At 36.3% G+C, this 14,442-nt stretch overlaps 1 protein-coding gene across 2 annotated transcripts in view; it reads left to right on the top strand.

Moving 5' to 3' along the window:
- The window catches only part of LOC100497007 (dynein gamma chain, flagellar outer arm), a 123,151-nt gene that overhangs the window by 35,165 nt on the left and 73,544 nt on the right, over positions 1 to 14,442 (top strand). For both annotated transcript variants that reach the window (XM_031902025.1, XM_031902024.1), the window contains exons 24-38: positions 456 to 676; positions 1,586 to 1,764; positions 2,928 to 3,041; positions 3,516 to 3,691; positions 4,900 to 4,990; positions 6,194 to 6,259; positions 6,960 to 7,072; positions 8,095 to 8,194; positions 8,616 to 8,729; positions 8,965 to 9,096; positions 9,274 to 9,383; positions 9,569 to 9,665; positions 9,850 to 10,113; positions 11,317 to 11,409; positions 13,281 to 13,480. In XM_031902025.1, the coding sequence (XP_031757885.1) occupies positions 456 to 676; positions 1,586 to 1,764; positions 2,928 to 3,041; positions 3,516 to 3,691; positions 4,900 to 4,990; positions 6,194 to 6,259; positions 6,960 to 7,072; positions 8,095 to 8,194; positions 8,616 to 8,729; positions 8,965 to 9,096; positions 9,274 to 9,383; positions 9,569 to 9,665; positions 9,850 to 10,113; positions 11,317 to 11,409; positions 13,281 to 13,480 (2,070 nt within the window). The remainder of the gene's footprint in view (positions 1 to 455; positions 677 to 1,585; positions 1,765 to 2,927; positions 3,042 to 3,515; positions 3,692 to 4,899; positions 4,991 to 6,193; positions 6,260 to 6,959; positions 7,073 to 8,094; positions 8,195 to 8,615; positions 8,730 to 8,964; positions 9,097 to 9,273; positions 9,384 to 9,568; positions 9,666 to 9,849; positions 10,114 to 11,316; positions 11,410 to 13,280; positions 13,481 to 14,442) is intronic.

Raw genomic sequence — 14,442 nt, 5'->3', positions numbered from 1 at the left:
TTTGTCTATGTAATAATAAAATGGTCCCATTTACATGTTAAGGAATGGCTCTTTAAGGGAAAACTAAACCCAAAAGTGAATATGGCTAGAAATGCCATATTTTATATACTGAACTTACTGCACCAGCCTGATGGTTCAGCATCTCAGTATCAGAAATGATCCAGAACTTGTCAGGCTGAGCTTAGCGTTTGTCACAAATTATCAAGCAGAAAATGAGGTTTGCCTGTAAAATAAGCTGATGCTACAGGACTGATTACTTTTTTTACTTTCATCATTGGGGGTGGATCTTGCATAATTTCCAGCATACCTATGTGGGCAGTACCAAAAATGGCATTAGTATTCAGTTCATTAGAAACAAGTCAGGTGCATTTGGTGGTCCTTTAAATTAACTACTCCTCAAAGCAAGTTAAAAACCATTTTTGTAAACTGATATTGACATAAATTTTCTGTAACAGGTTTAAGCTCCAGCTGACTATTAGGATTCCACATATTGCAATTGACCCTCCTGTAGATTCAGTGCAGGAAGCACTCAGTCAAGCTCTCAGTTCCATTTTAAACATTGGGGATTCTTTAAACTGGTGGTGTGGAGCAAAAAAGGGAGAATCATTCAGTGTGTCCATTTGTGAGGATGAACCTCTGCAAAATATCAAATCCCTCATTGTGAGCTCTGTAAATGGTGAGTTCTCTGCAATACTTATCTTAACTCTTATCTTTAAATGTAACCTCTGTTTCAGCTCAATAACTGCCTACCCGGCTAGTACCAGTAGAACATTGGTTACACTAGGCCTTCGCTAAGTGGCAGAAGAAGGTAAGGGTGTTGTGTAATTACACCTCTCTTACTGCTATACAGAAAAAAAGACACCCTGTAGTTGATCACCTCAGCAAATTCTCTATCCTGATTCCCTATTCACTTGGATCCCTACACTACAGGCAATATGGCCTGGGAGAGATACCTCCAAAACTACCTCTCCCATGTTGGAGCTCAGAACTGCTCTTTCTTGCTTAACCCTAACTGCCTTACACTCCTAGAGTGTACTATTACAGGAGCTACACCTGCCACAATCTAATGCCTCATTCACAGGGTCTAATTCCCCAAATTTAACTGGGCCCATGCCCGGGCTCACAGCAACATCTGCCTTGTTCCTCATGTGGAAACCAAAGAGGAAGTGCCACTCCTTTCCCAGCTCTATACCAAAGAGAGGCAGGAATTGGTCCCCCTCCCTGCTAGCCAATAGCATATATATGTAAATTAAATCACTTAGATACATTCCATTCCACCCAGCAACTAAGGGAACTGAACCTATAGGGATTTTGAACTATAGTGGCCATTTAACCCTATGTGTCCCCACAATTCCTTCATGTACTGATTCAAATATTTTCCCTGACTGGGTACAACTATTTATTCCTGTTTTATAAGGACAATGTTTCAATCTTACAATCTTTCAAACTCAAGCAATTTAAAATGCAGCAATTTAAATATTTATATGTTAACATATTGGTTTTGTTTAAGTTGAAAAAGCTAACATTTATGACCGATTTGTTGCTTTAAAAATGTACCTTGCTTAGCAGTCTTTCTTTTTTGCAGATTTAAAACCCGCTATTAAGAAGCAAATTTTTAATCTGAGCACTTATAACTTTTTATGGGTGGACGATATGTACAAACAAAGCAAAGAGCTCTTGGAGGGTGATCCTGGGCTCTACATTATCCACAAGGAAGTAAAACGCTTTTTAGATTTTGAACAAACTATTAAAGAGTACTCAGAGGTAAAAAATCTCATGTTTATTGCTAAAATTTTCTTCTCCAAATAGGAGTATTTATTGATATAACAATTTTATCTAGGGGGTTTATCTCTACCAAAACATTTAGTAAAAATAAGGTCTCTGACACATGAAGCATTTTTACTTGATAGTTACCAAAACAAGCACATGTGCCTTATAGGATTTATAGGATCGAAAAGATTGACAGGCAATTTTGAAGGATTTGGGATAACGACAAAATATCATATATGTATATATATATATATATATATATATAAGTAAAGAATGTCGGCACTCTTAGGGTTTCCACAATAAGGCAAAAAAGTAAAGCTTTTTTTCAAATGCAAGTGGTGAGATTTATTGTTTCCAACGTTTCAGTCCTTTACTTGGCGCCAAAAGCATGTTTTAAAAACGCCAATGTCTTTGCCTTCCTGCACTCCCTGATGAAAGTCCTAGTAAAGGACTGAAACGTTGGAAACAATAAATCTCACCGCTTGCATTTGAAAAAAAGCTTTACTTTTTTGCCTTATTGTGGAAACCCTAAGAGTGCCGACATTCTTTACTTATCTACAGATTCTATAGCTCTGGCACCTAGGTTTACTCTCACTTTATGGTGTGCCTCCCACTCTGGACTATATATATATATATATATATATATTATTTTCTTAAGGGAGTCATAAACCTTCCCTAAAACTCTCCTACTGGGCACCTTAAACTCTTTATTTCATATGACAGAGGGCACTCTGAAATGAACCCTAAAAGCACGTTATCTGTCATGTTATGTTTACTTAGCACAAAAACAGGCAATAGTTACATTGCAATCAAATATAAGAGGGGCGGGACTAATGCTAGATGCTCAGAACAAAAAGAAACATGTGTAATGCCTTGGTGATTAATGGTGATTATCTTTGTATTAAAATGCACAGAAAAAACTGGATTCGCATGCCTCTTTATTAACAGGTGACTATGCCTGAATAGCTGGGAAAGCAGTGTTACTTTGAGAATGCACCCTTGATTTTGCATCCAACATGTTTTACCCATTGATAATATGATATAATATGGTAGTAGGTGTAGTCCTGCATACTGGAGGAGCAGCTCTGATTTGATATGGTATATTTACTATTCATATTATTAACACTCATGCTAATTATTATCTTTTAACCAATTAGGTTTTAGAATTGGGCTGTATCTGTCTCAATTACTCACTTATTAAGGAAACACTAAAAGGATTAACTGGAAGTTGGAAATCTCATTATGCAGCCATTTTACATCAACATGCTAAGGTAAGAAATATTGACATCTAAATTGCACTAGAGGAATTACATGGTTTTGCCTGTCACTAAACATGATTTTTAATTAGATAATAAGCAGAGTTATATATACTGCAGCATTTATCAGTAAAACCACAAAACCTTAACAGTTGTCCCTGCTGTGCAGAAAAATACATCAAGAAATAAATTAAGAATAATAATTTGTTCTTCAAATTTAGGTTCACGCTTTTAAGCTCTCAATTTACAGAATGCCAATAAATGGTTCCCTGGGCTGAAAGACTGACTAGTGGTTTTACTGGCTATGGGCTAGGGTTGAGCTCCTCTTATGACTGACATTTCATTTACATGAGTTACATGATGATGATAGCTCCCATAAGTTCTTTCTTAAATAAGCAAGTGATCTTACAGATATTGATAATTATGTCCCTAAAATATGTCCCTCTTCTGCCTTCTGCAATTACATTATTTTTTTTAACATGCTTACAGAAAAATCTTCAGAGTGTTGTAGAACATCGGGAGACGGTGTGGAAGCAACTTACAGAGCCAGTACAAAGCCTGGAAGAATTAAATTCTTGCCTGTCCCTTTTAGAAGACCTGCAGGATATGGAAAATAAAATTGATGACTTATATCAACCTATAGAAATGATGTATGAGAAGCTTGAGTAAGTTTTCTGACCAATTTGTATCATTTCATATTTGCTCATAACCATAGCAAATATTAAAAAGGTTTTAATCATATGAAAACTTTGTTCTTATAGTCATTCTCTTTTAGCATATACTAAATCTTTTTTTGCAAAACTGCCGCAAAAATTTGCCCTGACAAAAGTTTGTAGAGTGAAGGAAAAAGTTGCGGTCATGTCAAAAGAGTTGTGGTTACTTCAAAGAAAAGTCACGGTTGCATAAAAATATTTTGTGGTAGCCACATTTTGTGAATTTCTCGCCATTTCTTGAATTTTTCAGCAGTTTTGTGAATTTTCTGGAGAAGCAAAATGGGACAGATTTGCTTATCACTACTTGGAAGGCATTTCAGTGGTCAACTACTAGTATCATACTAGGTCTATGGGAGTGATGATTACAGGTGCAGAGGCTCTTAGGTGATACATATTTTAAAGCAGTGATTCCCACACTGAGGGGTGGCCCCTGGGCCAGGGGGATCCGAGAGGAAGGCCAGTTAAGGTGACGTATGGCAAGAAAATTTATTTGTAGTCTTAGATACACTAGATAGTTCAGGGTGAGATCTTTAAGGCTAAATGACTTATGCACTAATATATTCCTTGTTAGCTTGTTATGGGCTAAGGGGGCCCTGACCAAAGGCTGGCCCTCTGAGACTTGAACTAAAAAAAATAACAATCAGTAGCTTAAAGAAACTCTTAGTGACAGATGCCATCCACTATGGAAAGCAGGGGAAATTCAAGTCCCAGAATCCATCACTTCACAATGGAACAAGGTGAGGAGGGTGCATAAAACTTTGGGCCTAAACAGGGTGGGAAATGGCCCCTGGAATAAAAAAATGTTATATTTATTTTATGGAAGTTCAGATGCACTTTTTACCATAAGCCCAAATCAATGCACTTGTATCAAAAAGGGAAGAATATTTTTACTGATAATTATTGATTCATATTTGGCATATTATTCTGTGAAAACAATAAATTAATGAATCAACAGATATAGATGCAACATAGTTTATAAAACATTCTGCTATACAAAAAGGTATTAAAGCAATGAAAATTCATATGCATTTTTTTATATGTTTCTAATTGCTTCAGATGTGTTTTCTATTCCTTAGAATTTCCATTCATAAATACACATCATGCTTTTTATATTTTACTGCAATTTTTAACAAAGTTGTGGTTTATCTCAACATATTTAGGACTTATCAGCTACGAATTCCAAGAGAAGAAATCCATAATGTTACAAACCTTAGGAATAAATGGACCGAGTTAATGAATCTAACTTACATTGTAAGTAACATAAATAAAATGCAGATTTTTACCTATTCAAAATAATTAAGGGCTTTTACAGTTTTGCTGTTGCATATTACATATTTTAACAAAATTTGTTTGCTTGAGTGTAAGTCAACATCTATGAGTCTTAATCTATGAGTAAAGATTCAAAAATGCCCCCCCATCCCCGGGCTGTTGAACATTTCGTTTTGCAGGCAATCCTTCGTGACAGATTTGGCCAAATACTGAACCGAATCTGAACCATAATTTGCATTAAATAAATCAAGTCACCGAAGGGTTAAAAAGAACTATGCGCACAGTGCGCAGTGTGTGTTTGTACTGTGTTTTTGTGACAAAAAGTCACACATTGGATTTGAACATTCACTTACTAGTTAGAACAAAGATCTGATTGGTTTATATGGACAATATCACTGGTGATATTTATCTCCAATCTTAGTAAACACACCCCAAAGTAAAAAAATTATCTATATAGTAGCTACAAATATCTATAAATGAAACACTGCAACTATAATTTAACAACATGTTAAAATGACAGCCATACACAGGTCAATCACATATTAGGGTTGTCAAATAACAGCTTTAGTAAGTGCTGGCAGGGTGGTGGGTCAGTGGGTGTGGCCAGTGACATCAGGTGTGGGGTTATAACATGACGATCAGTGATTGGCTGATAATTTCATCAATGTAATAGATGAAATGTAATGCTTGGATTTTCTAATTTGGAAAACCGGGCAGGCGGTTTTGACAGCCCTCCTGAACTGTCTGGGTCAAAATCAGGAAAGTGGCAACCCTGTCACATATGCTCTCCAACTGATGGGGCCACAAACCAAATGGACAGAAAGAGAATGAGGGACCACATATGGTATGGCCGCATTTTTTTGTTTTGATTGTTCATGCAGTATGTGGTATTGGTCAGTGTTGGAATGTATTTAGAATACATACACAAATAATTGTACAACATTTTGTTTAGCCAAAAGTGACATTTTACTGCTACAACATAAAATATTAGTAAAAACAGGGTACAGAAAATGGGTTACAAGCTGTTTAAGAAAAGCAAGTTTAAGAATTACTCATCTAACATACGGAACACAGCAGTCCAGCGTTTATGACTTCACAGTGAAAATGAATATTTATTCTATAGACAATATATTGAACCAAACTTATCAGTTTATATGATTTGTTCCATGTTATCTTTTTGTGCAGGTAAAGGAAACTTTGCTAAGGGAGAAGCAAGATGTATTTAAACAAGAACTTGACAAACAAGTTAAGGTAAAAATATGTTTATGTTTGGAATTGAAGGCCAGTTGCTGTCACATTGCTTGTATTTAGTGATGAGCGAATCTGTCCTGTTTTACTTTGGGCAAAAATTTGCGAAAGATTCGCAAACGCCAAAAAATTAACAAAACGGCAAAAATTACACATGTGAAAAAAAGTTGTCATGTGTGTCACGGTTTTGATGCACAACAAATATTTTTGCCGCACGCAAATATTTCTGCCCACAATGAACAAGCTTATTTGCCAGAACAGGAATGGTATTCAGATTTACCCAAAACCTTAGAGTTCAGCAATGGAAGTCAATTGACTATAATACACTAGAGAGCTGCGCATAACCATTTTTTGTTTGCAGATGCAGTTTTATGTTTAGCAATTTTAATATACAAATTAGCATTCATATTTAGTTTTGTAGGCACAAGTCATTAATGTCATTAAGGCACAAGTTCCAACATTGGTCAGTGTTGATTTTTAAAAGTGAAGGGTTTTTAAAAGTGAGGTTCATAAAATTTTCTTCCAAATGACCAAGATCCTAATTCACAGTAGTATGGCATCATTAGCTCTAGGACATGATTCAATGCATTTTGCAGTTTAGATTTAGGTTTGGAATTAAAATTACATATATTTCATATAAGGGCATATAAATTCTTTTAGCCTGCATATTTGTTACCTAATAAAAATGTATTTTTTTCAACAGAGCTTCGTAGTAGAAGTCATTCAGTTTCGAAACAGTTTTGATACACAAGGGCCAGCAGCCCCGGGTGTAAAGCCTGAAGAAGCTGTAGCTCGTCTGCATAATTTTAAAGAAAAGTAAGTAGGTGTTGGTGGATGTCAGTGGAAGCCATTACAGGTATCTGTTATCCAGAATGCTTGGAACCTGAGGTCTTCCAGATAAGGGTCTTTCTGTAATTTGGATCTCCATATTTTAGGCCTATTAAAACATAATTGAAACATTAAATAAACCAAACAGGATTGTTTTGCCTCCAATAAGGATCCATTATAGCTTTGTTGGGATCAAGTACAAGGCCCTGTTTTATGATTACAGAGAAATAGGAATCATTTTTAAAAAATGTGAATTATTTGATTAAAATGCAGTCTATGGGAGATGACCTTCATGTAAGTCAGAGCTTTCTGGATAACGCGTTTCCCAATAATGGATTCCATACCTGTTGTATGCTAATAAAGTTAAACTTCCCAATGTGGCTACATGATGTTATTTGCTTGGGGAAGCATTGTGTGCTAAGAACAAGAACCCTTGTTTGGATGCTGGCTAGGGAGAAACTTGAGGACTGTCAACACACTGGGTACACAAAGTAGTAGGCAGGGGCGGGCCAAGCCGACCGGGCGCCCTAGGCAACCCGGTTGGCCACCTCGCCCAACCCCCCCCACACGTTAGCGCGCATGCGCAGTCGAGGGGGGGGGCGGCGGATTGCGATGCGAGGGATCATTGACTCCGCCGCTAATGACAAGCGGCTGAGGCAATGACTAAAGTGAGCGGGCTAGGGGTAGGCAGGAGAGGCTGCCTGGCGCCCCCCAATCGTTACGCCCTAGGCAGCTGCCTCTTCTGCCTACCCCTAGTTCCGGCCCTGGTAGTAGCCCCAGATTTTTGAATCCAGTGGGACTCAGCCACTGACAGCCAACCAGGGCCAGACACCTCTAAAGGCATGTCCAAACAGGACCTCCCTGACCTTTAACAATTGTCTATCCCTATTGACCGTGCTCAGTTTTTGCTTACATTGACTATAATAATTAGAGATTTTTTGCATGTATGTACATTGTTTATTGTGCTACACCATAACATTGCAAAGTTACACACTATAACTCTTTATCAGATACCAGGAATATGATGCCAAGAGGAAGACACTTAACTCAGTGCAAAAACTTTTTAATATTGTTCCAAAGCTATTCCCAGAGCTGGACCGGACAGGAAAGGTATATGTGCATGTGTAATGATGTTAGATTTGTTTGTCATACTTCAGCATCTGGTTACAAAATAAGTGAAATTCAAATTTTATTATACATACATATATATTATAATGAATAATGTAATCTTAATTTGATTGTAATAAAACATTTAAATGGATTTAAATTTTTGTAAAAAGTTCAGAAGTAAGAGCTTTGAGTCTGACACGTGCAGATATCAAGTTTAAGCCATTGGTTTTTAATCTTTTGTAGATTCTTTATCTCTTTGGTCCCTTTCAGACCCAGAGAGGATAAACACATTAAGCACTTTAATTTCTTAAGAGTTAAACTGAGTATAAATAATGCATTCTTATTTTCCAGTAAAAAATATTTCCAACTGCTACAATGAAAATATAGATTCATATAGAAATTATATATCTTTTTGTTTTAGGACCTACAGCTCTTGGGAACCCTTTATATCCTCTTTCAGAAATTCATTTCCTTTGACCAAAGATTTCGGGATACGCTATGGGGAGAGGTGGACCTTACTCTTTGTAATCAAGAGGTATAATTATTTTTTCTTCTAATTATGTAGTTGTTGGGAAGTTGCATTTTATCAGAAATAACAAGAAATTTTAAGCTGTAACAAAAGCTCAGTAGTTATAAAGAAGTATATCAAAGGAAAATAAAAGTGCTCTGCTAATAGCCTTGAATTTGTGACTCGTGTTCCTTTGTAAACTACTAGAAACACCATCAGAGTAAATAAATCTAATTTTTTTTCCGATTTCCAACTTTTTAAGATTGAGCAGTACTGGTCCGAATGCCTGATTTGGAATGAGAAACTGAAGGATTGGGATGCATACAATGAAATGGCACGAGAAATAAAATTTTACGAGGACATATTCCCACTTCTACATGAACTAAAATCCAAGGTATTTTATCATATACTGTGTTATGTATAGAAAAGAGAGAGATTGAATACAAAAGTGACTGGTTGTAGAATATGTACAGGTATATAGACTATGTACTGTCCAAAGATATCTCTTGTTTGACAGTTAACATGGCTGGCAAACACATGATTAATTGATCATGACTATTGTTTTTGTAAGGAAATCCGGAATCGTCACTGGCTGCAAGTAATGTCTATAACTGGAAGCTCCTTCCCTCTTGAAGCTAACGTCTTCAAAGTTTATCATCTTCTGGACATCGGACTACTAAAGTAAGTGGGCTTTTTTTTATAATAAAATGCAACACAGCAGGTTAAGCTGACAGCTATGATTAATACAGCTGCAGTTGTAAAGTGTATCAGTATTGCTATCCCTTTCACTACCTTTCAATAAAGCTAAAGTCATTTTTAAATGACATACCAATGTAGCATGTAAACATATTGCTACTTTACTGCAGATTCAAGGACCAGTTAATTTCTATAGCAAAGGCTGCAAGGAAGGAAATGGAACTTGAAATTAAAATGAGAAAAGTGGAAGAAGAATGGACTGAACAGGTATGTAACAAAACAAGTTGTTACGTTCCCAGTAATACAACAGGCTAAAGATTCTGAATATCAACAGAAATCAAAATTTAAAGAAATAAAATGATTAATTCCCTCACAAAAGCATCATGTTTAGTTTGATCTACCTGTCTTACATCACTCAATGTGTAAGTTTTACATTGTAATATTTTTACAGGTGCTTAGCTTTAAGCCATACAAGAACAGGGGGTGTATATTCTTGGTGAAAGAGGATTCTCTCATTTTGCTAGAGGAGCTAGAAGATGCTCATGTGCTTCTCGCCCAAATGCTGGAATCAAAAGAAATTGACCCACTAAGAGAAGAAGCAACAATATGGGCAGAGAAGTTGAAGCGAGTGCATGATGTGCTGGACCTATGGACAGAAGTACAAGAGCTGTGGCAGCATCTCGAGGAGATATTTAGTAATTCTGCAATAATAAAGGTCCTTTGGTTTTTTTTCTCTTGCAATCATATATGAGGTTTTTCTTTCTTTCCCTCGAAAAATAAAGGAACATGGATAAAACATTTTAAGTGAATGTGATTTTCAAAAAATAGAGGCAACAGTTGTCCTTCCCTTAGCAATAGAAACTGTTCAATTTATTTAGAAGGGGCTCGACTAAAGTTACACTAAACCCTGAACTTTCCAATCAAGTGTTTATAGCTGCTCAATGCAGTGACTGACAAGTCAAAAATAAGGAATAAGTCACTAAAGTCCACAACTTTTATTTCTGCCACCAGCCTGGTGCATTGGTATAGTGGTACCTCACATATAATAAGCCAAGAGATCTGCAATAAGAGTATTTCTCATTTTACGATGAGAAAAGGATGAGTAAAGACAGAGATATAGACAGCTAATGTCTGTCAGCATTAGGATGCTGTTAAGTGCACATGTAAGAAACCTTCTATATAGCCCCCGCCTCCTTCACCCTGGCCTTTGCTCTACATTAGGATCTGCTAAGTTGCTTTCTTCTATAACAATATGCATGTAATAATGACTAATGCAATTTTAAATGGATATTGAACCTTAAGATCCTTAAAACACAATATACTCTATTTATCTGTAAAACATATGGACCTAAAGTAGGTTGTTTTGCACAGGGAGCTTTAAATCTTTATTTATACTGGTGGCTCCTCCCATAATTAGTTGTGTGAGATGATCTAATCCAAAAGAAAAATAACCTCATGTGGCCATGTTAAATGTTAGAGATGACAGAATTCTTGCTTGAATTGCTGTTGTTTTTAACAACAGAAAAAGCCATAGCAATAATCTATGTTTATTACATCCACTGCTTGTTCCTTTAATTCCCCATTTGGTTCAGTCAATGTCATTCCCTTACTCTGTATAAGCTCACAACATGAGCTACCTATCTCACCTCATTACATAGCCTATATTCCTTGGGTAATAAATTAATAAATTATTCATTTCAATACATCAGTTAATGGATAATGCATTTGACAAAGAGTTTTGTAAGTTGCCAAGCATCAGAGAAATCAGTTCAACAAAGTTGCCCATATATTTCCATACCTAACCTTTTTGACAAATGGTGTAATAATTATGTACCTATATTACAGAATATATATTTACTCTGTATCTCTTTATACTGATACATGAATTATTAATTATATTTTCATCCTCAATTATTAGGAACTCCCTGTTGAGGCAAGAAGATTTTTAAAGGTTGACAGAAGCTGGACTCTTATGATGCGTTCGGCATACAAGATAAAAAATGTCTTACAGGTGGTGATTTTAACTTTCATTAATATGTAATAAATACATTTAGATTTAGACAAATTTACAACAAATAGATTTGGATGCCAGGGATGAGGCTGAGTCCAGTTTATAGTAATAAATATAATAAAGTCGTTTCTGTCTCAGAATGCAGATACAGTGATTATAATCAGGGACAGTGTTTACTACGTGATTTAATTAATAAATAAAACAACTGAACATTCTTGATGAAACTGAAGAAAATTTTTAATTTAATTTACTGCACTATGGGCATCAGATTAATCAAAATATTTTAAAGGTTCAAGTATAGTTGATGTAGAGATGTCACAATGCATTTTGAGTTTGCCCATCTCTACAGGTATGACCTTGATCATGCCATCTGGCCCTAGCTGGAGATCTTACTCACTCTGGTACTAACTAGAGATTACAACATGCCTAATAAGCCGATGTCTAGATAAAAATGGCATGTTCTTAATTTACTGTAGCTAAAGATATCAGCAGGTGAACTCATTTTGGCTTTAACTGGATTCTAATTGTCAGCTTAACTGCATTAGATATGATTGTGCTTTTTTATGATTTCCCTATATAGGATGATCAGTATGCTTACTCAATCTGACTTCACTAGAGAATCGTCCCATAGCAAATCAGTATTACATAGATGGTTGGCTTGGCTAGAGATGTCACTATGATAACAGAGTTAAGCAATAGAAATGTTAATGTTTTAAATCAAAACAGTCAGTAAACCTAACTAGAGTTTTACAAACCTTGACTAGACGCATAACCTTGATTATACAGTATAGTTTGTCCCTAATTCAAGTTGCAACCGTGCTTATTCAGCTTTCTTGATTTTCTCTTGCTTAATTTTACCCTAGGTAGGGATGCTCCATGTTAATGTAATGTGAACCCTACTAAAGGTTACCTGATTTACAAAGTTTTTTCATAGCTGCAAATGCCAGCATGCCTTTAGTTCAGATAATACAAAACTGACATAGTTTGGCCATAGTTCAGGAAATCACCATGATTACTATGACTTTTGTAAAAACTTGCAACCACTCCTTACAGCAGGGATCCCCAACCTTTCTTACTCGAGAGCCACAGTCAAATGTAAAAAGACTTGCGTAGCAACATAAGCACCATAAAAGTTCATGGAGGTGCCAAACAAGGGCTGTGATTGGCTATTAGGCAGCCTCTATGCACACTATCAGCTTACAGGGGGCTTTTTTTGGTAGCAAATCTTGTTTTTATTCAACCAAAACTTGCCCCCAAGTCAGGAATTCAAAAATAACTACCTGGTTTGGGGGCACTGAGAGCAACATCCAAGGGGTTGGTGAGCAACATGTTGATTTGATTCTAGTTAGATTCTAGTTAGATTCTAGTTAGATAGGTAACTATGCTTGCATAGCTTGGTTAATTAATTACAATGGTGATTCGCAGTGCCACAGCATTAGTTGGTTATTATTTGCTCCTAAAACTTGCATGTTTATTAAGAAGTGTTTATTGGTAATTCAAAAACAAAGGAGATAAGTAAAGGAAGGGGAAGTAGCGAACAAACAAGGTGTGGTTAAGGGGGGTTAATTTGGCCATTTGTATACATTTGCATTGGATATTGCAAATGTTGTTTCTAAATTGTATGTATTTCTATTTATAAGTTATCTACAGTATAACATATTGACTTGCATACTGTGAATGAGCTTCTAGTACTGATTTGCCTATATTTTATTTACAAAGAATTCTGATTATATTTAGTTTCATATACCAGTGGTATAGATTTCTTTTGAAGGTAATTTAGTGCTGTGATAAATGCATCTGTAAGAAGAAAAATTAGAATTGAACTGAAAACACTCCCATTTTTTAAAATCTCTTTCATGTGTTTGGTGTAGTGTTGTTGCACAGGCGATGTTCCCAAAGAAGTCCTCCTGAGACATATCTACCAAGAGCTGGAGATCTGTTTTTGCTCGCTGAACTCTTACCTCGGCAGAATGAGACAGACTTTCTCACGTTTCTATTTCATGTCGGATTTGGCTCTCGTCTCTGTGCTTAGCCGCCCCTCTGATATCAAATATCTCCAGCATCATCTAAGGTACCATATGTTCAGGAAAAATGCAGATGGTTGCTTTTAAATGATGCATGAAAGAAAAATAATCATAATTGTTTATGATTAGTGACTGAATCTTGCTATACATACAAAATATCGTTTTTGATTTGTTACTGAATAGTAGAACAGGTCACAACAATGCACAAAAGTACAAACTACTGCAACTAACTGGGATGCATTAAAATGGCAAAAAATCTTATCTTATATGGAAATATTGCATTGATATTTTGAGGATGCACTGATTTTGAAGAAAAACGCAATTAACCTTTAGTAATTGATTCTAACATTTGATATGTTATTATAGAACAACTAATATTTATCATAGAGTAAGATTTATAAATTTTCAAGTTTGAAAAAAAAAAAATGATTACGGAAAAACATGCTCAAACATAAGCATATTTAATAAAATAAATATATAACTGTCCCATTCACTTTCAATGAGGCTGAAAATCTCAACTGTTTTATTAAAGGAGAAGGAAAGGCAAAGTCACTTGGGGGTGCCAAAATGTTAGGCACCCCCAATCGCTTACCTTCTGCCCCGGGCTGGTGCCCCTGTTAGGAGAGAACAGCACCAGCCCGGGGTACCTGCAGCGCTTCCTCCTTCCTGAACGATCGTGCGCGCATGCGCAGTAGAGTGAAGAGCCAAACTTTAACAGAGAAGTTGCTTTTCACTCTACTGCGCATGCGATTGTCCGGGACAACTGGCTAGCGAGCGAATAGGAAGGAGGAAACGCTCGCTACCCCAGGGTACCCCAGGCTGGTGCTGTTTTCTCCTAACAGGGGCACCAGCCCGGGGTACAAGGTAGGCGATTTAAGTCACTTGGGGGTGCCTAACATTTTGGCACCCCCAAGACTTACCCTTTCCTTGTCCTTTAAAGGAGACATTTTATATAAAGTTCATATTCAGTTATAATATTCATCCTCCCTCAAAATGTGAAATGATGCAG

The sequence above is a fragment of the Xenopus tropicalis genome, chromosome 5 (genome assembly GCF_000004195.4).
Source record: "Xenopus tropicalis strain Nigerian chromosome 5, UCB_Xtro_10.0, whole genome shotgun sequence".
NCBI classification, from domain to species: Eukaryota; Metazoa; Chordata; class Amphibia; order Anura; family Pipidae; genus Xenopus; species Xenopus tropicalis.
The sequence above is the reverse complement of the archived record's forward strand: the minus strand, read 5'-3'. Positions and strand labels throughout refer to the sequence as shown.